The 22,791-nt window shown below is 34.0% G+C and overlaps 1 protein-coding gene across 1 annotated transcript; it reads left to right on the plus strand.

The window, feature by feature from the left end:
- Positions 1–22,339, plus strand: LOC144444228 (sperm microtubule associated protein 2-like). The gene is made up of 5 exons (XM_078133643.1): positions 1–40; positions 4,048–4,114; positions 10,694–10,740; positions 19,830–19,896; positions 20,241–22,339. The coding sequence occupies exons 1-5, from the start codon at positions 1–3 to the stop codon at positions 20,809–20,811; spliced, it is 792 nt and encodes a 263-aa protein (XP_077989769.1). The 3' UTR covers positions 20,812–22,339.
- The last annotated feature ends 452 nt before the right edge of the window (positions 22,340–22,791 follow it).

Below are 22,791 nucleotides of genomic sequence, written 5' to 3' on the forward strand. Positions count from 1 at the left end.
ATGCCGAGAGGTTACTACAAGAAATGGAAAAAAACAGATCGTAAGTATACAATATTTTATGACATCAATTGTCAAGGTGAAAAAATCTCTTCTTTTGTTACAATCATTTAAGTCTAGCTTTAGTTTTGATAATTAGTACTCTAAGAATTTGTGCGTTTTCTGGCCATAGCTTCATGAAAGCAGTAGGTTGATAGTAAAATGCAAGACTTTTATAAAGTGAATAATTTTATTTGACCATTAATGGTCACTGATTTGAACATACTGGTACACACACACACACACACACACACACACACACACACACACACACACAGACACACACACACCACGCACGCATGTGCACACACACACACACACACACACACACACAGACAAACACCTACCTACATACACCTACCTACATATATATCACACTACCTACCTGCCCACCCACCTATCTAGTCTAAAAACACCAAAGCACCTGACTTGCATAACCTAACTTACTTACAAATTTTAAAGTGATGTCCTGATTTGAATACTAATTGTTTTGAAGATTTGAAAGAGAAAAGATGACAAGATGTCGTGTGCATCATTTGTATCAACCTGGACATGTCGATGTTGGAGAGCCTCCAATGGGAGAAATTTCTTCCTTACTTGTCTGTGACTATGTGTACAAGTTATGAATATGATATGTATTAAAGTATAAACAGATGAAAAGCCTATACTAGGGGAAATTTATGAAAACATTTCTCTATTTTAAAAAAATTCTTTGAAAAATGAGGAAAGTAATTGAAGAAACTATAAAATCTAGGAGGGCTGGGCTTGAAATTAACAGAAGTCCCATCACAGGGTGCTCAGGCTCATTTAGTTCTGTTTACAAATATAAACAAAACAAAATAAACATACAAGTAAACAAACAAACAAAAACAAACAAAAAATAAACAAGTAAACAAACAAACAAACAAACAAACAAAATAAACTGACAAATGAGTAGATACATACATGAGTAAACGACAACAAACCAACGAACAACCAAACACTGCCCAACCCCCCAACCCCCCCACACACCCCCCCAACCCCCACCATGGCGGGTTATTTCCATATGTGACCATTTCGGGGGGGGGGGGGGGGGGGGGGGGGCAGTGTTTGGTTGTTCGTTGGTTTGTTGTCGTTTACTCATGTATGTATCTACTCATTTGTCAGTTTATTTTGTTTGTTTGTTTGTTTGTTTTTGTTTGTTTGTTTGTTTGTTTACTTGTATATTTATTTTGTTTTGTTTATATTTGTAAACAGAACTTAATGAGCCTGAGCACCCTGTGGTCCCATGTCCATAGACTACCATGTCAAAGGGATACCATAATTTGTAGCTGGTAGCTCACACAGGCTACAGATTATGCAATGATTTAAAGGATGGAAGATTTACAGACTTGAAAGTATTATTTATAACAAACATCTATTTTGAAAAGTGGAGCTATGTCTATCAGTTCAGGAATATGAGACTATTGATCACCATCCTTGGGCTACCAATTTCTGAACTTGGGAGCCCACTGGAACTACCATAGAAAAAAAGTTACTTTCAAGCCCTGGAGGGGACCCTAAAAAAGACTTTGTTTGGTCCTATATTTGCATATTCACCCAACCCCAATAAGAAGGTGCAATTGATGTCCAGCGACGGACCGAGATATGCAAACGATATGTGGCAAGACAAGAGGGCACCTTAGGCTACTTAAAACGAAAGTTGCTCCATTGTCGGATTTTATCTGGTTACATTTAGACCCATGGATATACCCAAAAATGAAATGTACGTTACTGTCCCAATGCCAAAATAACTAGAGAATTGATAAGAAAATTGTACTGAAATATTGAAGGAAACCTAAGCGGTTTGTTTAAACAAAGTCACGAATATGCTAACTTGTTTATCATGAAAAGCGATTCCCACATTGTTTCAAATATATGTTTTTATATACAGAAATGTGGTTGTCCCTAGGTCGTGCGAAATGTGCGTTACCAAAAATCAACAGCATCTGATGACATATAATTTTGTACCTGATATATACAAAATATGTCTCTAAATATTCGATACATATCCAAGAATTCGCGGTACGTGTTGAGAATGTCAATACATTGACAGTTCGCAATGCCAATGTGTTGCAAAGGCACGTAAGTGGCAGAGTAATTTTTGTAGGGAAATGTACGTTACTCCCTATATTATATATCGGTTTACTGTGGACACGATAATAGATTCTCTTTTCGGTTTGTCTTGGTTTTATACGAGAGTGAAAAGACCGATCGATGCGCACACGAATAATACATTTTTGGGAGTACCACGGTTCATGGAGGGTGGATACGCATTTTTCAATTTAGTGACATAAATGCCAAAGCTCGTTTTAAAGTATAGAGTGCCACACATCATGGATATATATAATATATTAGGGAGACACATACAGCTTCCGTGATCATTTGGCAACCATACAATGGATCTCGAATCTTATTTTATATCCATAACCATATCCACGGTACATTTAAAAGTCGGTGCATGTCAGTATAATTTAATACTCAAAGGTTTGATGTAAATATTGCGCAAAAACATTGGTATCGTGGTATAATCACCATTACTCAAAGTTGCAAAGGAATTATCATGAACACTGTCCTACTACCGAATTCGACCCCGGCCCGGGATATATGATTCGATCACAGCTCATGGCAATCCACAGGTACTCGAATCAATCTGTATGATTTCTAAAAAAAATGTGTATCATTGTAAATAAGACTTATTTACCATGCATATTTTTTTTTCAAAATCATACAGATTGATTCAATTACCTGTGTGGCAGTCTATGTCTTTGGCGCGCACAGGTGAACACTGTCCGATATATGACACATCTTTGGCTCCAGATATTGTACCATATTTTCGTTTTAAAAAACACCCAGATTTCATGGAAATGTCATCTCGTCTGAACTGAGCATTGGGAGAAAACTATAAATGAGATATTTGTAGATTTACATGTAAATTAGTCCTGCTTACATGACGGTGTACGAGTCTGTATTACTGACTTGACTGGAGGGGGAGGGACAATTGTCAGAATCGAGTCCCGAATTCCTCCGTATGCAAGCAGGACTACATGTAAATAAGAGAGAAATGATGCATAATGTTTTGAGTGATATTGTAAAATTTCCGTGTATTTTACTTCAGCGAAAACACTGACAACCACGGCAGTGCAGTGTTGTTACATACATAATGCTTTGTCAGATATCGGACAGATGGCGAGTTGACATCTGTCCAAAAACTGCGACAGTGAGTGTATTTTGAGGGCAAAGTCCACAGAGCACAGGAAATTCTTTTTCACAATCACATGCTCTTCTGTAATATAAAAGCTGCAAAATATATACATACCTGAAACATAAGACTCCTCAGTTACGAGAATGACAAAGATGTTCTGAACAGCTATAAACCGGCTTTTTTTTCACATAGTGCTTGCGGCACATGTATCATAACACTTCCTGTATTGACAGTGACATATATGCATGATCGATCCTGAAAGATATCTTAGAAGTACGCCCTCTTTGTTACATGTGTGGTGTCATGTTGCTTCTTGTTAAACAAATTCTTATTGGTGAAAAAGTTACAGTTCAAACCAATCAGGACGTCTGAAACGGTCATCGGCTGGATTATTGTTTTCGTCGTTGAACGCTGAATCTGAAACTCGTCGTTTTATTGTAATTTTATGCTAAAGTGTAGTCTCTAATTTTGCTTATGGGAAAGCGGAAACCTTGTAAAGTCTTGTAATATTCCCAGATTATTGATGAATACGAGTTCAAGAGACTGAACAGCTCATGAATATTAAAATTACGTAGACAATGGAATGCGGAAGTGAATACTAAAGCGTACGTAGCAACCTCCTTGACAACAAAGTCGAAGTCAAACAAAAGGTTCCCAAGTGTAATGAATTACTTTATTCAAACATGGCTACAGCGACAGAATGTACGTATCTATTAACTCGTCTGCTAGATTGACTCTGTTTTCGTTCATTGGCGTTTTCTCACTTCCATGTGTCTTCTCTCTTACAGCAAACACACGTCGGATCGACGTTCTAGCGAGGCCAAAACAACTCCCGCCGACTTTTCGAGAAGATCGGTAAGTTGCCACGTCTTTTCCTCCCTCAGCCAAGTTTTGATCGCGGCCAAGCCACGCTCATCACGACGCGGTCGGGGATAACAACAATATCTTTGTATGAGTTTTATTTGCAAGACAGAAGAACCCTTCCCGCGTAGAGTGTTCTATAGGAATATTTAGAACAGTACTCTAAGTTGTGGTACTTACGTATTCAAGGCATCCGTTGTCGAATTTCAATTCATTTCGTAAACTGTTTCAAGTGTCACGGTAACTTAATGCTCCCTGTTGCCATTTTGATACTCAAAATGCAAAAACACTGTACATGGTACGCCATTCTTTAACTTTTTCTTCTCACATTCTAACCAGCCTACAAAATACTGTGCCGTTTTCCTAATTAGAGACGACATATATGTGTCGGACCAAGATTATCTAATTATCTTTTAATGAACGCAACAGACTTACTTATTTCTGCGTTTCACAACGCCCCTTTGAATCTCTTAGTAAATAAGTTAAGCAAACAATGTTAGTATCAGTCGCCTGGCATCCAGTAAATGAGTGATTATTTACATTTATAGAAATGTTAGGTAATCATGGTAACACAGTAGTTGTCAATGTCATGAACAAAAAAAGTGAAACTAAATAGTGAACCCCAACCCCCCACCTCAATTTTAGACAAACTCTTACATTTCTAAACCCTGTCTGGACAGGTAAACCCAAGTCTAGTACTTCCTAACGACTATATTGTTATGATTTGACACTATTTTACACATAATGTGTGTAGATAACTGTAGTCCTGCTTGCAGACGGTGCACGAGTCTGTATTACTGACTTGAATATTTAGAACAGTACTCTAAGTTGTGTGTATATATATATATATATATATATATATACATGTATATATATATATATATATATATATATATATATATATATATATATATATATATATATATATATATATATATATATATATATATTAGTATATATATATAACTTGTGTTATAGAACGTGGCTATGCTTGTATTTATTTATTTATTTATTTATTTATTTATTTATTTATTTATCTATTTATTTATTTATCTACTTTATTGTATTTTATTTTATTTTTAGAATTTATTTATTTTATCTATTTTTTTGCATTTGGCATAATTGCACAACAAAATGCCTCAAAATGTTCGTTTTTTTCTTCTTTTTTTATGTATATAATTATGAAGAATCTGTCATTAATAGACTTGTTTTTCATTAGTTTTGAGTTGAGTTTTTTGCCATAAACTATACAGTTTACTATCTCACAAAAGACAAATGAAAACTTATATAAGATAAATTATGTTGGTTTTATTGAAAACCTGATTAAATCAGAGAAATTCCGTCAATTTGTGCAACAATTAAGTCAAATGATTGCACTTGTTTAAACAACTAACCTTTCGACCCTTCTCCCAAAAATTGAAGTTAAAACCCATAAAATGTAAGTGAATTACCAATTTATAACTAGCAGTATTTCAGATGCCTAACATAGAAACACATGACTTGGTAATGTACTATAATGCTTTTGGGTAAACCCCTAGGTAAAATGTAAGTGACTTCGCAATTTATAACTCCCAGTATTTTCAGACTGCCTAAACAAACACATGACTTGGTTAACAAGCACAGTGTTTGTTTTGTCGTGGGTAAAATCGCCAACAAATTGATCAGAGTGCCAAACATTGGTATTTTACAGGGTATTTTATGATAGCTTGATGTAACCTTTGACCCTAAGAGGTGAGGGTCAGATAATAAATCAATGTCTATTTACCTGCTGGCAGTACCCACACAGACTTCATACTACATACTGTATAAGTCTCAGATTTATGTGGCACACAGTGGTCAATACTTTCCTAAATACTAAATCATACCAAAAAACAAAAAACTATCGCCTCCGACATTTTGTATAGGAGTCTAGTCGACCCCCCCTACCCATAGAGTCATGTGTATAACATAACTTTCAACAGAAATGGACACAAAATACTTAAAACAAATACTTACATGTAATAAAGTAAATAGATTGTGAGTTAACTGACCATTTGCAACCACAAGTGATATTTTTAACTCAATTTTTCAACAAAAATCAGGGAATAGACACTAAATACTAACATAACACTATAAGATCTGTTACTAGTAGGGTAGAGTAAATTAATCATTGAACAATAAACTTCAGCAGACACTAAATTATTTATAAAATAAAAATGCATTTACAGTTTTAGTGTGAAGTCGTACATTCATTGCAGATTAACTAAAAAAATTGATAGCTGAAATTGGAATAACAAGACGTCATCTATTTCCAAAAACCAAACCTGGCTTTGTTAATCAGTAAATGTAGTTTCTTGTAAATATTTGCTGTTTATTTCACTTTAAAGTTATTAGCACTTAAATAAATTACCAGGCGCTAGTGTCTAAAAATATTTTACTTAGTGCAAATAACTTTCATATGAAATAGATGCCAAATGTTTACAAGAAACTTCGGTTTAATAGATTTCGATTAACAAAGCTACCCAATTGTTAATTGAACTATGATATTTAATTTTGTCCAGTCGAGTAAATATTGGACATTCAATTGAATTAAGCTGCTAGATTGAATTTCTATCGCCACTGAATTGAAATCAAAGACACTTTCAGTCTCTTGTCAAGTTGTCTGAACCCTTCAGTACTTACTTCTAGTTTGGTGGAAAGAAACTGCAAAACAAAAAACTCACACAAATTAGGGAAAACAGTCAAAATATTTGCAAAAAGGGATGAATTCTTAATTTTTATGGCAAACAACAATCAATTAAACATGTAAATATTACATAACATTAATTACATATTTGTACAGTGAATACAATTGTCACATTAAATTATTCAAGGTTATACCAATTTGCTATAAAAAATATCAGTATTCAATTATTGAATTATTGAATTATAGCAAATTGATAATATATGGTATAACCTTGAATAATTTAATATTATTTCAATGACATTATTTAATTATTACATAACATTGTGTATGTACCTTGAACGTATTTTTTAGCCAATTGTTCTCATAGATCCTTGAATAATGATATTTTGAACAATAATAAGTATAGAAATTTAGAATGTCTGGTTGTTTATTCCACTATGAGGATATCAATCATCAGTTCAGTCATACATAAAGTCAGAACATTTATCTTAGACACTGAAAATTCACTGGTGCTTTTTTTGGCTTTTTTTAGGCACACCTTTGGCAATTGCAAACTTGCACTTATCGTGAAGCATACACTTAATTGTGCTTTTAAGTAAGAATGTAGTAGTGTCATGGCGCAGTGCTCAAATTTAACTTTTGGGCTTGTAGTCAGATTTTAATTTTATCCAAGTGAATTGTTTCAGCTACAATTTTCCATTGATCTAACAGACTACCACATTATAAATTTGCTAGTCCAGATATACCAATTCTTGGTAGTCTATGTGCCCTGGACTACTGCTAATTTGGTAGTCTAGATACAATGTTTAATAGTCTGTGTCCTGGACTACTGCTAATTTGGTAGTCTAGATACAATGTTTAATAGTCTGTGTCCTGGACTACTGCTAATTTGGTAGTCTAGATACAATGTTTAATAGTCTGTGTCCTGGACTACTGCTAATTTGGTAGTCTAGATACAATGTTTAATAGTCTGTGTCCTGGACTACTGCTAATTTGGTAGTCTAGATACAATGTTTAATAGTCTGTGTCCTGGACTATACTGCTAATTTGGTAGTCTAGATACAATGTTTAATAGTCTGTGTCCTGGACTACTGCTAATTATAAAATTTGGTAGTCTAGATACAATGCCTGTGTGTTAATCTACATTGTATAGCTAGCACATTACCCTCTGTGTTGGTTCTAATCATGTGGTGGCAATATATTGACATCATTTCACAGAGGGAAGATTTTAATAATACCCTTGAAGAATTTGTGTTGTTGTTTTCTGGCCGTAGATACATTAATGTAAACTTAGCTGCCAGCAAAAGGCTAGGCTAGAGTGCTGGCTGATAGTTTGGCATGAATGTCTGTATCATACATTGACTAGTCACATGATTAAAGCTGAAATTATGATGTCTAGATCTCCACAATACCTTTCTCTGTCCTTTTAACTTAAAGTGTAGGTAATAATAAATGTAGTCATTATACCTTCTTAGCCTGACTACTGTTTACAAAATTTATGAAGTCTGCAATGTCCCCATTACAAAGTCATTATTTTTTTTATGGGTATAAACCTTAAATTCAATGGAATGTTCTATAATGTAGCCATCTTGAAAAGGTTAAACAGTTCTGAAAACAAAACATATATACCTTTTCTCAAGGGGCCAGTGTTCTCCCCACTATAGAGAAAGCATGGCCGGTGCAAACACCATCCTTGCCATCTAGGCGCCATGCTTGGTAGGTTACTACCGTTCTTCAAAAGTGTTCTATCGTCCTTGAGCTTTAGAAATCTTTGAATGACAAAATCATAATAATATTTTCACATGAAGAGAAATGGTTGATCCTCAATGTACACGTGTATATGTGTAAAATAAACATGTCAGAGTTGAAGACATGCATATTATTTGCTGATTGCAAAAATTACCATGCTATTTATATGTAAATTAATATGCAAATTAGTCACCATCATCTGGAGAAGTACACTTGCCTGGACTACATGTAGGGAATACAAATGTAGCTTCATTGTGAAGCGGAAGTCATTGTGTCGACAAATGATTGTATACTTATGATGTACGTAGGCGGTAAAATTCTATTTTATGTATTGAGAATTTTAGGTGAATTTAGGAATTGATGTTAAGATGATAAATTGAACCATTCTGGTTCTGCCACTCAATACTTTTCAGTCACATCAATTTTATACTTCCTGTGTTGACAATACAGTCATTGTTAGTTTCTTTTTTTTTTATAACCACTGCCTGCACATTAAATTTTCATGGTGTTACTGGCTATGTCCTCAACATCCTGGTTATCATGGCAACACCTGTTTGCTACGAAATTAATATCTTCACACTTGAAGTATTCCAATTAAACATTTATCAAATTGTGTTTAATACTCAAATTCCAAATTAATGAAATTTCAAAAAGTAAATGCTCTTAAGGGATTGTCAACATTTTATTAAAATTGGATCAATTGCAATATAGTGTTTGCTCTTTATGTTTTTAAAAACGGAAAAAGTGAAATTACAAATAACAAAAAAAACACATTATGACTGAAACATAAATGTTATCAATTTAAAGAAATAAGATATGTTGTAAAGTATAAAATAAATTCTAGACTGTTGATTGTGTTCTGTGGTTGTAGTACTTGTAAAATAAATGTACCCCATTATTAGTTTGAACTAAATAATTAATAATAATTAAAAATCATGTGTTATAAATAACACCGAACATATACGCCATGAACGTTGTTCGCTAATTGACATCCAAGCTGTTATCTGTTTAAAGAAATAACGTATGTTTTGTCGCATAGAATAAATTCTAGACTGCCGATCGTGTTCAGCAGTAATAGTAAAATACAAAATGTACCCCATTGTAAGCTTGGATGCTATGCTGTTCTGTTCTACATATCAATATACATACAACCCATAACACCAAAATAAAGCATTTTCTGTATGCACCACAATCGTTTATAGCATCGATATCAGGTGTAAAATTATACTGTTTCATTTGCTAATTGACCCCATTACAAAGGCCACATGCTAGGCTTGTAAATAAACCAATTGAAACAGTATACTTTTAAAACTTGATATGAATGCTATAAATGAGTGTGCTACATAGAGAAAGTGCTTTACTTCAGTGTTGTTGTAATATGAATGCTATAAACTATTGTAGCACATAAAGAAAGTGTTTTACTTCTGATCAGCGTTACTCATTGTAATATGAACGCTATAAACGAGTGTGCTACATAGAGAAAGTGCTTTACTTCAGTGTGTTACTTGTTGTAATGCTATCTTTGCTGTAAGAATGTAAAATATTGTGTCTTAATTTGTGTCTAAGAATTATACTGTCGTGTTGTAGAATATATTCTATTTCAGACCTAAATAAACCAATTAAATATAATGAACTAAACATAGCAAATGTAAAAGCTTAAATTTTGATAAAAATTTAAATTTAAATAAACATTATCAATTTGTATATTGATCAATGCTGTTTAATAGAAGATTTGTTGATTACATTCCTTCATTCCGCTTGACTCAAAAAGTGACTCATGCCCCTAATTCCCAAACAGTGACCCAGCTGCCCCATCCTGACCCAGCCTTTCCCTGTGATACCTGATCAGCCAAGGTCATCTGTGCGAATTGAAATAGTCAATTGTTGAGATACCCATCAAAAGTCTAAGTTTTGGTAATCTATAATTTGTATAAATTGTCAGGAATCAGACTTTTTGAGCTGCACCCAATAGTGCATCAAAAATAGAACCGAGATCTACACCATGAAGAAAAAGTTAGTGTATAGGCTGCCACTATAGAGTAAAAGATTCAGTTAGTAGACAGGCTATAGCCATAATATTGTGTTCTATACTGAATACAAGTTGACTTTCATTATATTTAATGTCTAAATGATGATTATTTCTGTTTTATTTGTTTCAGACGATCGGTGTACTGGCTGGATAAACCATTCAATGGTGACGAATACGGTAAGTTTTGTCATCATTATATACTAGATTTTTATTTAAATTCTCTTGATATGACTAAATTTTATGTTTACTTTTTTCTATTTTTTAGCACAACTGAGTAGTGCTATAGGATGAAATTGTAAAATCATATGTACAAGTTATTGTCGTAATTTAAAGCACAGACATGTGTACGATACAAAACATATCTTGGTTGGTGAACGAAAATTGGCAGTTGGAGAGCTGAAATAGTGTAGCTAAGTCTTAGTCTAATCTGTAAGATTACACTCTGACATTCATGCCACACTATCACTGTCAGCCAGCACTCACTGCCTGCTAGGGTTGAACTCAGACCACTGAGGGTTGAATTACACCATGGAAGTATAACGTACCCCATATTATAGTTCCATGTTTACACAATGTATCTTACAGTTTAGTGTTAGTCCTTCAAGACTACAGGTTAGACATATATGGAAGAGATCTTTAGCAATAATGCTGATGCGAAAAATTAAATATGAACAGCTGTGTATTAAATTTACATTTAAAAGATGTAAAAAAAAATAGTAGAATGTAACAATTTTGTGTTGACATTTTGTCTCAGAGTGATGATCTAGCTATAGAAATGGAAGTGAATCACTAACACAAACACACTATGCAAACATTCTGACTTCTGTGTATTGAATAGTGTCCTGTTTGTCTGTTTTCATTTGGATCAATAATGACTGTTGTCAGAACTCCTTGAAAGTATTAAATTCAAACACAGATCAAAGTTACTGTCTGTATTTAGTCTAGAGGCTCATAATCCGTTGGCTTTGAATCTGAAGATAATATGACAATCTGATTAAAATACGATGTAGTGAATATAGTAGTTCCTATACAGTTTCCTTACCATTTACATCATCCACTCACAGTATAGTTCCTATACAGTTTTGTTACCATTTACACCTCCACTCACAGTATAGTCAAAGTCATGGTTAACACAGTCCCTCATCAAAGTTAGTGTTTATTAGGGCAGTTATGTAATGTCCAAATGTGGTATATTTGTCAGCTGGGATGCTATGATACACTGTTTACGAATGACAGTTGGGGTTCACTTGATTGGATGAACAACTTTTTTGTGTTGATTGAGGGACTTTGACTAGACATGGTTTAGTTAGAGACCACATTGGCACTCAGACTATAGTGAATACAACTCAGCTCGATTTCTTTATTTACCTCTATTTCCTTTGTTTAGTGTCATTTGTTGTTGAAAACAAACAACACGTACTAAACATTTAGAAACTGGTTTCAAACAAAAAAGCATCAGAAATAGTATTTTGGTGTGACAAATTTGTAAAACCATGGAAATATAGTTCCTGTATTGATAAACCAGAGACTTGGCTATGGCTTCACAATGTTACTACTATACTCAGGACAAACTTAAGTATATTTGAACCAAACAGCATTGTCAAGCCAAGTCGTATCTATAGGTCCAGCAGCTATCAATAGTTTCGAATCGGTCTCTGATAAATTGTGAAACGAGCTATAATCTGTAAATTCTATCTAAATCGACCTAAATCGACCCAAACTACCCATAAACGAGCATAAACAAACCAAGACCAACCAAAAAACGAGCCAAAACAAGCCAGGAATTGACGCCAATGTCTTCGACAGGCACACACTCACACTCCGCATACAGACACTCAAGGTCTCGAATCTCAAAATCTCTCTTTTTTTAAACGTCTTTTCTGTTAATTCTCTTTGAAAAGAGATTCAAAGCCACACATTAATCCTCTAGACTATAGTCATCATTCCAGATAGCCAAGTCTTTGGGTTGCAGAATAAGGTTATACAAACATACTTCAACAGTAAAACTCTTATCAATGTCCAAATGAAAAATCTGGTAGTTTCAAAAAAAATTTAAATGACTTTCATGTGAACACATTGATAATAAAGGCACTCTTTTGTTCTTTGTCATTAAATTATTCAAATTTTCATTCCTTAAATGACAAAAGTAAATTTTTGCACATTTTGACCTCTGATGATAAACTTCCTTTTGGAAAATTTGTTGTTGATGTAAAGAGTCCTCCAACAGTTGGCTAAATGACTGTATTGTACTCACTTTATTTCTGTATGTTATTTTTGTGTACTTTACCATGCTTGCTATAATGGTGTGTTGTTAATGCATAAAGTTTGATTGATTAATAGCACCTGTTGATCCAAAATACATCTTGTGAAGTAGAAGAATTTAACTTACTCTCTGATAGACTCACCTAGACAGTAAAAAGAACGAAGTCATGAATTTGTTTTAAAAGGGGTAGCTGCAGTCTGTATATTTACAGTGAGCAAACAAGACTGAGACTTTATTGTTACACTTGATGTCCTATTGTTATGAGTTTGGTACAGTCACTATTTGAATAGCTAACCCTTACTTCATTACAGTGTCAATCACTGTAAATAGGGTAAAGCTAACAATATCAATATATAACATTGGTATCCAGGGAATACAGTATAAAAATCACTTCCACTTAATTACTGTAACTATGTGAATAAGAAAGCATGTGTTACATTTCAGAGCTAAGGTTTATAGTTGCCATGCCAACTGTAGTCTGACACAATAGAATTTAATGAGATGATTAGAAACAATGTCACATTGTGAGTGTGTGCTCATTATGTAAACACACCTTCATATATATTGGTAATCTTTAAGGTTCTTACTGTGATTATTGACTTACAACACACAATAATGTTTTTACAGGTGAATGTTTTATTTTTATTACTCTACTCATAGTTATGTAGTAACAAACCCCCTAAGGCCTCACTATATCTTTCTTACTGTTGTTTCTTTGGTTGAACATAGAAAAATATCAGCGCAAACCACGGCCTGTTTTACGGCAACGTTCTTAACGTTATTTCGAAATGTAGTGGTAGAAATAATAACTCTGGTTTGCGAGAATGCCATATGGATGACAAATGGGTGTTTATTTTGGATTTTTAATTTTTCTGACAAATTCTGCTATCAGTTTTCAACTTGAAAAAAACAATGTGAAACGTCTTTGACCAAATCCGTGTTTGTAACTCAATAAATTACAAAAAGTGTTTAAAAAGTTTATTATTGTACATACAATAACAAGTATTTTAAAACATATTTTAATGTTTTGCAATTTTTTTAGTTACAAAGAAGGTTTTTAGCCTATGTTTTTTCATATTTTTTGTTCAAGTTTAAGAGCATTGTAAAGTTGTCTTAAAAACTAAAAATCCAAAATAAATCCCAATATGTCATCCACATCCTTTACAAAAGGTTAAACTTAAAATTAAGAAAACCATGGAGAAATTTATGGTGATTTTAAACATTTTGATTCATATTTCAAGCATTTGCAAAACCAATGATGTTGTCATGACACAGAACGCCAATGGTATTAAATCCCATATTTTATGTTCAAACACATACAACTTGGTTTGCCAATCTTGTTAACTGTTAGAGTCGCCACTGAAATTGTGGTTTGATGTATATATACAAAACTCAGTATATCATGATTTTGAAACTTTAAAAATAGTCCAGTGCTATCCTTCACTAGTCTAGTTACGATACAATACGAGTTACAATTACTATGATCATCTCCACTCACTACAGATAATCGTAGTAATTGTAACTCGTCTCGTATTATAGGAACTAGACTAATTCTTCACCGAATCTCAAGATGATTCAAAAACACTTTGGCATCCAGACTTACTTGAAAGTGCAGGAGACAATTAAACTTGGTTTGAGTTTGTACTTTGTGTCTTTGTTATTCAGATGCATTTGTATTTCTTACAATTTAAAAGACATTTACATTCAAATGTTGAAGTGAATCCCGCATGTCATGACTGTCTTTATCTGAATACCATCTCAATGTTATATAACAGTACAGACTAAAGACTTATCTGAATGCACACTCATGTACTGGAAATAAAACCTAGATATTTCAAGTTTGTCACCAGAAAATGTTATGATTTTACAGTCTTCAGCTTAAAGTTCTCAAAATTAATTTCAACTAATTACCAGACTGATATATTATGTTCATGTAAAGGAATTAAGGCAACATCTTAACATTTTAGTTTTCCAGAAAAATAAGTGAAAATAAGCTGACAATATTACTGTAAACCTGAAACTTTTGCTAAAGGCTTTGTTTGCTGTCAAATCTAAATTTCTTGGCCTAAAGTCCAGTCATGAGGATTTGGCTTTCGCCTTCCCTAGCGATGTCTGATATGTGGGGAAAGGCTGAGTGCCAAAAATCTCTCCATGCCTGGATTCTAGACTACAAATTTCTCTATAGAAATTAGACTGTACAAATACATAAATTCAGAAAAATGTAGGACTCTTTCATCAATTATTTATTGAAGTACAAAATACAAATGTTCTTGTCACATATGAAATTTTAAAGAAATGGCCTAAAAATCAACAGTTTTACCATTTTAAAAATCACATAAAATACAGTCAGAAATAATTTGATTGGAATGTGATATAAGTTCTTGCCACTATTGATAAGTATGGTGTTATTGTTAGATACCATATTTTTTTTATCTTATAATTCAAAATTTCAACAAAAAAATTATTATAATGAACTGTTCATGTATTGAATTTTTTAATATTGGTTTAAAAATAGTACAGGTAGCTGGTTTAGTAGAGTGAGCAGCTGTTAGTACAAAACTATAATTTCATATGGTGAATGTGACTCAGTTGTTTAAAAATTAAAGTGGCCATATGGATGAGGATTGGGGTATTTATTTTGGATTTTTAATTTATAAAACAATTTTATCCTGGCTTCCTACTTGAAAAATCAATGTGAAAAAACATATGCCAAGTCCTTGTTTTTAATTCAATAAATTGCAAAAGATTAATAAATGTGTAAAATGTTTGTTATTATACATACAATAACAAACTTTTTACACATTTTTTAGCTTTTTGTAATTTATTGAGTCACAAAACACAGACTTGTCTATGTTATTTCATATTGATTTTTCAAGTAGGAAGCCATGATAAAATTATATTATAAATTAAAAATCCAAAATAAATACTCATCCATATGGCCACTTTACAAAGAATACTAAAAACATCTGTTATCAACTATTTGCATTACTAGAATACATAGGTAAAACCGTCATCTGTTTTGATCAAGAGTTATTGCTCAATAGACTAAGATACGTCATGTTTTACAGCCCTATCAGGCTTTTTAGCCACAAATGGTGCTGGCTAATAGTGTGGCACAATTGTTTGTATCTTACAGACTAATTGCTTGAGTGAACTTTACTTCTGAGAGGACTGTTCTACCTATGTTTTTCAATACCTCTTTTTCTACAGACCTAGCAGCGTTTTATCCATTAGTATTTTTTACTATACCATAGGGATTGTTTTATAATGGGTTTTATCATTTTCAATAAATAAAAAATTGTGATATTTGTGACTATCCACTGTAAAGTATCACCTCTAAGTGCGTCACGCTGTATTGTACATTATATCTTTGTTGCTAAGCAACCAGACTGTGTTTTGTATATACGAATGTTGGAGAAACTTGGCTAACCAACCATAACTGGTTTTACAACACTGCGAGATATCCCCTTTCCGACTGAACAATACCTACCATTGATAATGTTTAATGTTGTAGTTTTGAAACATGGTGAATGGCTACTGAGAGACTGAAGGTCAACGCTGAATGTTTACAAAAAAAAAAACCTATGATTTTCATTCAGGGCTATAGAAAATTGATTAACCTTTTATACGAGTGGCAAATTACTCTGTGTACGTACATGTATAGTGTCAGTTGCTGTGGTCACTACTATAACACTTGATACATTAAAATATTTTTCTAGACTTGCTGTCGTTGACTACCAGAGACGTTGATATGTTTACATATTTTCTATAAAAGTGACCACTATAGGCCGCTTGCTATCTCCCCCCCCCCCCCCCCCCCCCCCCCCCCCCCCCCATGATATGAGTGGAAAATTAAGGCTAGAACTAAGAATGAACTTCATGTTGGCAACATCAACGTCAGGTCTATCACAACAGAATTCAACCTATCAACTTCACACCATTGTCTATTGAAAATACTATATTATAACATCACATGGTGTAGAATCCAACAGGTGTCATATCAATTTGCCAAGAAATTAAAAATCCATGTTGGAAGGCCGAGTATTTCAAGTATTTCATACAGCATAAAATTGTTTATGTATTTTACATTATACCATGGGTATATTTTTACAACAATTTTTTTTCATTCCATCAATTTTTGGAAAAATAATTAATTCTGGTATGACCAGTTTCATAAATATATACATGTGTCTTGTTGTTACTGCAGTGAAGTCTGCTGGTTTTAATATTTCTTTCAAAGATTTTTTTTTTAATTTCATTCCGTTATTACCAACATAATTTAAATTTCAACACAGTAATAAATCAATGGCAGGAACTGAACATGGAGTGAAACACTTCATATACTAGCTACTAGTAAGTGTTTAACAGGAGAACAAGTAATGTATTCAATGCTAAACAGACCGTAAACCTAGATATTGTCACCACTACAAAATTTTGCGATTTTACAGTCTTCAGCTAGTTCTCAAAGACTAAATTTTCACTAGTTACCAGACTGGTACATTATGTTCATGTACAAGAAAACATTTTAGTCAATACTTATTTTTGTATTTTTGTTTTCCAGGGAAATTAGTGAAAATAGGTCATTTCCAGGTTAAATTACAGTATACAGTGGTAATAGTGATACCTCCATTAGTACTTGTACGTGTACATTTGGTACATTTTGTACAATTTAGCAGCTTTCAAATCGAATGAAAGTTAAATTCTTTTAACCACAGGGACAGTTGTTATGTAGCGTAATGTCATAAGCTTAGCTACACACCTTTTGAGTATTACAAGAGTTTAAGAATACAGCCATTCAATTGTCCATACTTACATTCCATACAATAATATTGGCCTTCTAATTGTACACACAGAATAAAGCTCTTCAACAATGCTGAAAACATGCCTGTAGGCTATTCATAATCACAGTAAAAGTTGAAAACATTGCCTGTCACAGCTTTACACAATCCCAACATGCAAAGCTCTAAAAAGACATGCGTGCCTGACAGTACATTTAATTGTTAGAGTGGCCCAAACTTTGTTTGTTTGCTATAACCTTTCATGAGAATATGCCGTAAGTATGATTTCAGAGCTAACATCGTCCAGGACAACCAATCACACCATGGTTTTAGAACCTGTCAAATTTGTTTTGCTCAAGATATGTTTCCTATTTATTTATTTCCAGTTGTAATCATAAAAATGATTATATATTAGTAGTTCTTCTGTCAGTCTAGTTCCTATACGGTATCGTTACAATTTACACCTCCACTAGTCAGAGACCATGTCAGCATCCAGACTATTCTGCTCTGTGAGTGAGTGTTGAAATTTGATTCAAAAGAGGTGATTTTTTTCTTTTTAGAAAAACTTTTTTTTTTAAAGATTTTTTTAGCTTGAAGGTCTGAAAGTGTAGTATGTATGTAGCTGACATGTTAAAAAATATCAAATTACAGTTTAGAATTAGTTGACGTGAGTTTTTAATGTATAGTCATTATTTTAATACATGTAGTAGCTGAAATAGCCTACTTAAGACATCATCACATAGCGATGAATTCCATTGTGTTCTCTCCTAAATAGTCTAGAGGTTATCCATGGCTTTGAATTTCTTCTTCATGATTTCTTGTCGAGCTAGATGGTGGTGAAGGGAGATCTTGAGATTAGAGGCCACGGATATAGCCCTAAGCTTAAGAGCTACCTCCCAAAGCACAATGAAATTCATTGATGACATGTATGCATGCATGGATAATTTTTAGCACTATCCTATGTTGTCTTGTTTATAGCCCGGACACTAAAGCTTAACAATTTGTCACCAGAAAGTACTAAAGTCAATGATATAGTGCAACTAAGCCCAGGTGCTAGACCATATTAAAGATACAATGTACTTGTATGTAACAGTATGTTGTATTGTTCAGCCCTATCAGGCTTTTTAGCATACATACGTGGCATGCCATTCAATGTTGTATCTTATATACTGTGCTTGCAGACTAGATTAGGGTACGTAGGACTCGATTCTGTTCTTTTCCTTCTCTTGTTTATAGTGATATTGTCATAGTTGAGTTCTGTACTCCGTCTGTAAGCAGGACTACCGTAATGTACATTGCACCAGATAGACAAGTCTCTGGGTCGTCTTGTCTAAAACATAGCTGTCTATCTCAGAATCATCATGCAATATTCCAGTTAACCCATAGACTTTGCTATCTGACTCAATATACACATCAAATAACATCGTGAAGTCACAGAGCCAGGTCTCTGGGATACTGGCTATACCTTTAAGAATGTGACATTCACAGACGCTACTTGCGATAACAACTAGTGGTTATGATGAACTTTGGTATTTTATCAGACAATTAGTAGCATTAGTTCAGTGCAATCATGGAGGTGTGAGGGAAGCTATTTATGATGGCTGTCTTCCATTGTGTACATTCTAATTGCAGCTATCTGTATAGAAATGATAGATGAAAAGGAGATGCCATTGCAATCCGACCTTTGACCTTTGTTGATTTTAGTAGTGTTCACCCTAAAATACCCACAATTCAGCAGAAGAATTCAAAGGATTAAAAATTTTCAGATTATTTTAATGACACGTTTTATAGTGATACTGCCGTATTTTGTCCAATTTCAAAGTGGTTTTTGGAGAACCATCCTTATAAATTGATCTAAGAAATTGACTTTTATATCTAGACCTTCACCCAAAATGAAATAGATTATGGTTATAATATTATTAATGTCAGTCATCCTCAATTTCAATGTAACTGGGGGGGGGGGGGGGTCTTACACGCCCCTCCCCCTTTTTATACTTTGGACATTTGCCTAACAGTGATAAATACTTACATAATTTGCATATTTTTATTTAAAATCTGAGGGCTATTAATTTACCTATGATACATACAAATCAAATTGTGCAATTTATGGGTAATGAATAATATACACAAAATATCCCATTGTATCATTTGTTCCCATGTTAAAGTTGAAAACTTTTTTTGACCGATATTAACAGTTTCGTGGATTTTTTGTTGTTTATTTTCAGCAATGTCAGCAAGACAGCTTGAATTATCAAATAGTAAAAACGTGTCAAAAGAATACCTTGGCGACAAGTAAGTAAACAAAAGTGTTATCTATATACCCATCAGTGTGCCATCAACAAACAATTTTCATGATGCACCTACATCTTATTAAAATACATACAACATACAATAACAGAGATTTTACGCATTTATTAATCTTTTGCAATTTATTAACTAACAAACAAGAGTTTACCTATGGTGTTTCACGTTGATTTTTCAAGTTGGAAGCCATGATAAAATTGTTCTACAAATTAAAAATCCAAAATAAATTCTACCGCCTAATTCATTAATTTACATGAATTAGCATAATCATTAGCATATTATTTGCATATTGTTCATATTTTAAGTTTCAGTTTTTATTTTTGATTTCACAGACCTTCTCCAATTTGGCCAGTCAGCAAAGCAGCTCAGAAAGGATCGGCTTCAGATCGTGTTGAAGCCCTAAGTGCGCACAAAATGCTACACCGATTATTTCAACCGGAACGTACAATAGAGACACGTGTCAGTCCCGCCGCAAAGAGTGCTTCGGCTTCAGATCGTATTGAGCATCTGTCATTACCTAAAGTATACAAGCCACTTTTGATTCGTCCTAGCAGAGAGTGGGACGTTGATGAATGGGAACAAGAAATTACCGACGCCGCAAAACAAGCACGAGCCAGCGCACGACTTGAAGCACTTGCAGAACCGAAACACAACCACAGTCTCTTTCAGCCTGAGAAGACCATTCAGTGGCCAGTGTCAGAACCTGCGATGAAAGCTCTAGCAACAATACGGCTTCAACAACTGGCTCGTCCTAAGAGCCGCGGGAAGTATGATAATTTTGACCCCTATAAAGTTACACCTGCTGCCAGAAATGCCAGACCAACACCAAGAATCGGCGAACTTGCTGCGCCAATACCAAGAAAAGTACGCCAAAAGAAAATACTAACAGGTGCGGCTTCTTAAAAAAAAAGTGATAACAAATATAAGAATATACTGGTGTGGGTAACAGCAATACTTGGAACTTCTGCTACCTCTGGGACAACACCTTGGCTGTTCTGTTATGAATACTCACCCACTTAGAATAATTTGAGTGAATTGTTTGTATAATAGACAATCTTTGTTCCAGAGGGGCAGACAAAAACGAAATATATTTTTGAAAAACTGCCAGTTCTCTAAAAAAAAATAATAATAAAGATATATCCGTCCATTTCAAAATCTCTGCCATTATAGAAGTTTTCTCTTTTTCAAACCTGGCACTTTCTCACATTTTCTGTGTCAACCGATGACAAGTCAACACAAGTCAGCAGTTAGGTGCCAACGTGCATGTTGGGCGTTGCTATGTGACAGCGCCCTCTTGAAACAATATCTGATTTACATTTGTTTGTTTTTTTGGCTTTACATTGATATTTTGGGCTGCATTTGCATGTCATCATGGGTGCCAAACAGCACAATTTTACAACAAGAATTCACTGCTCAGTATTGCTTCTTGGTGCTGTACAATTTACATATTGACTTGTTTCTATGGCAACTTTAAAATACATCGAACTTCATCATATCATTCTATCTTGAAATAGACTTTTCTGATTCCATGTTGTGTTACCATAGTAACCATGATTAACCAGACATATCTTTGGCAGAGTTGTATTCCCTGTAACAAACCTCTATCAAATATCCCATCCTGAATGGTGTGCATAAATCATCGATGTCCAAAGATTTTTCCCCTCCATTAAGTCCAGACTATTTGCATATGTTGTCTTGGCAACCGTAACTCCTTGGTGTGAAGTTACCACATGGCTCTTCCAGGTATGCATGGTTCTGCTATTACACTGTATTATGTACATGAATGGCTAAACCTGAATGACCTTTGAACTTTTGACCCCTATGGCTTGAACTTTAAACTTTGACCGTACCATTCATAATGCATTACATGCATTGGTGTGAATGAACTCTCACAAATAATCCTACATTTTAACCTTAAAAGTATTTATCCAAATGACCTAAAGTGACCTTTGAACTGTATGACCCAGCATCTTGGTTTGACCCTTGACCCAGCCCAAAGCTCGGTGTGCAAAGTGAACCTATATCCATTTTCAAAACCCGACCTACACTTAAAATATTGTCTTCCATTTTGAGCATAAATCAAATATAAAGATATTTAAACTTGATGTTTACTAACATTTTCCCATTTTATTTACTTTCATTTACAGGCTTTCTAAAGAGATTCCAGTTCTAAATTAACAACTATTTGACTGGGTCCTTCAAGTAATCAAAGCTATATTTGTCCATACGAAATTCACTTATTCTGCTCCGATGCAATATTCAGAAATATTAACAAGAACCTACATATCAAATGTCAGCCACCAAAATGTAACATCTGGGTACTCGCGAGGTTCATGTATGAAAATGGTACATCATAATTGAGCAAAGTTGAATGTTCCATTGATCCCCCCCCCCCCCGCGCCCACACCACCCCCACCCCCACCCCCACCCCCTCCACTTCCAAAATTGTATGAAACTTTTTCACAAATGAAATGAATAAACATTTTCCAGCCCAAATTCAAGCCAAGATGTTGCTGAGTACAGTTCAAACTTAATATTGGTATTACATGATATACATTGTTACTTCCGAGTTTCTTTCATTGGAGTTAAGGGTCCTATGCAGTATTTCTGTGGAAACAAACCGTTTTTATGTCGTGTAGTTTGCCATTTTGATATGAAACATCCCTGTGGAAGAACACGTAGTTGCAGTACCAGTAACATCTGTTTTGTGCATGATGTTTGAAAAAATTTTTACCGAGAGTATTTTGTACCCAATGCATTTCCAAATACAACCTAATGATCACCGATCACTATGCATGCCATAAATTCCTTCCAGGTGTTGGAGAATTTCATCTATTGAGAATCTTTCCCTCTCAAATCTTCCAACTTCACGTCATATTTTCT

This window comes from Glandiceps talaboti, chromosome 13 (assembly GCF_964340395.1).
Source record: "Glandiceps talaboti chromosome 13, keGlaTala1.1, whole genome shotgun sequence".
NCBI lineage: Eukaryota > Metazoa > Hemichordata > Enteropneusta > Spengelidae > Glandiceps > Glandiceps talaboti.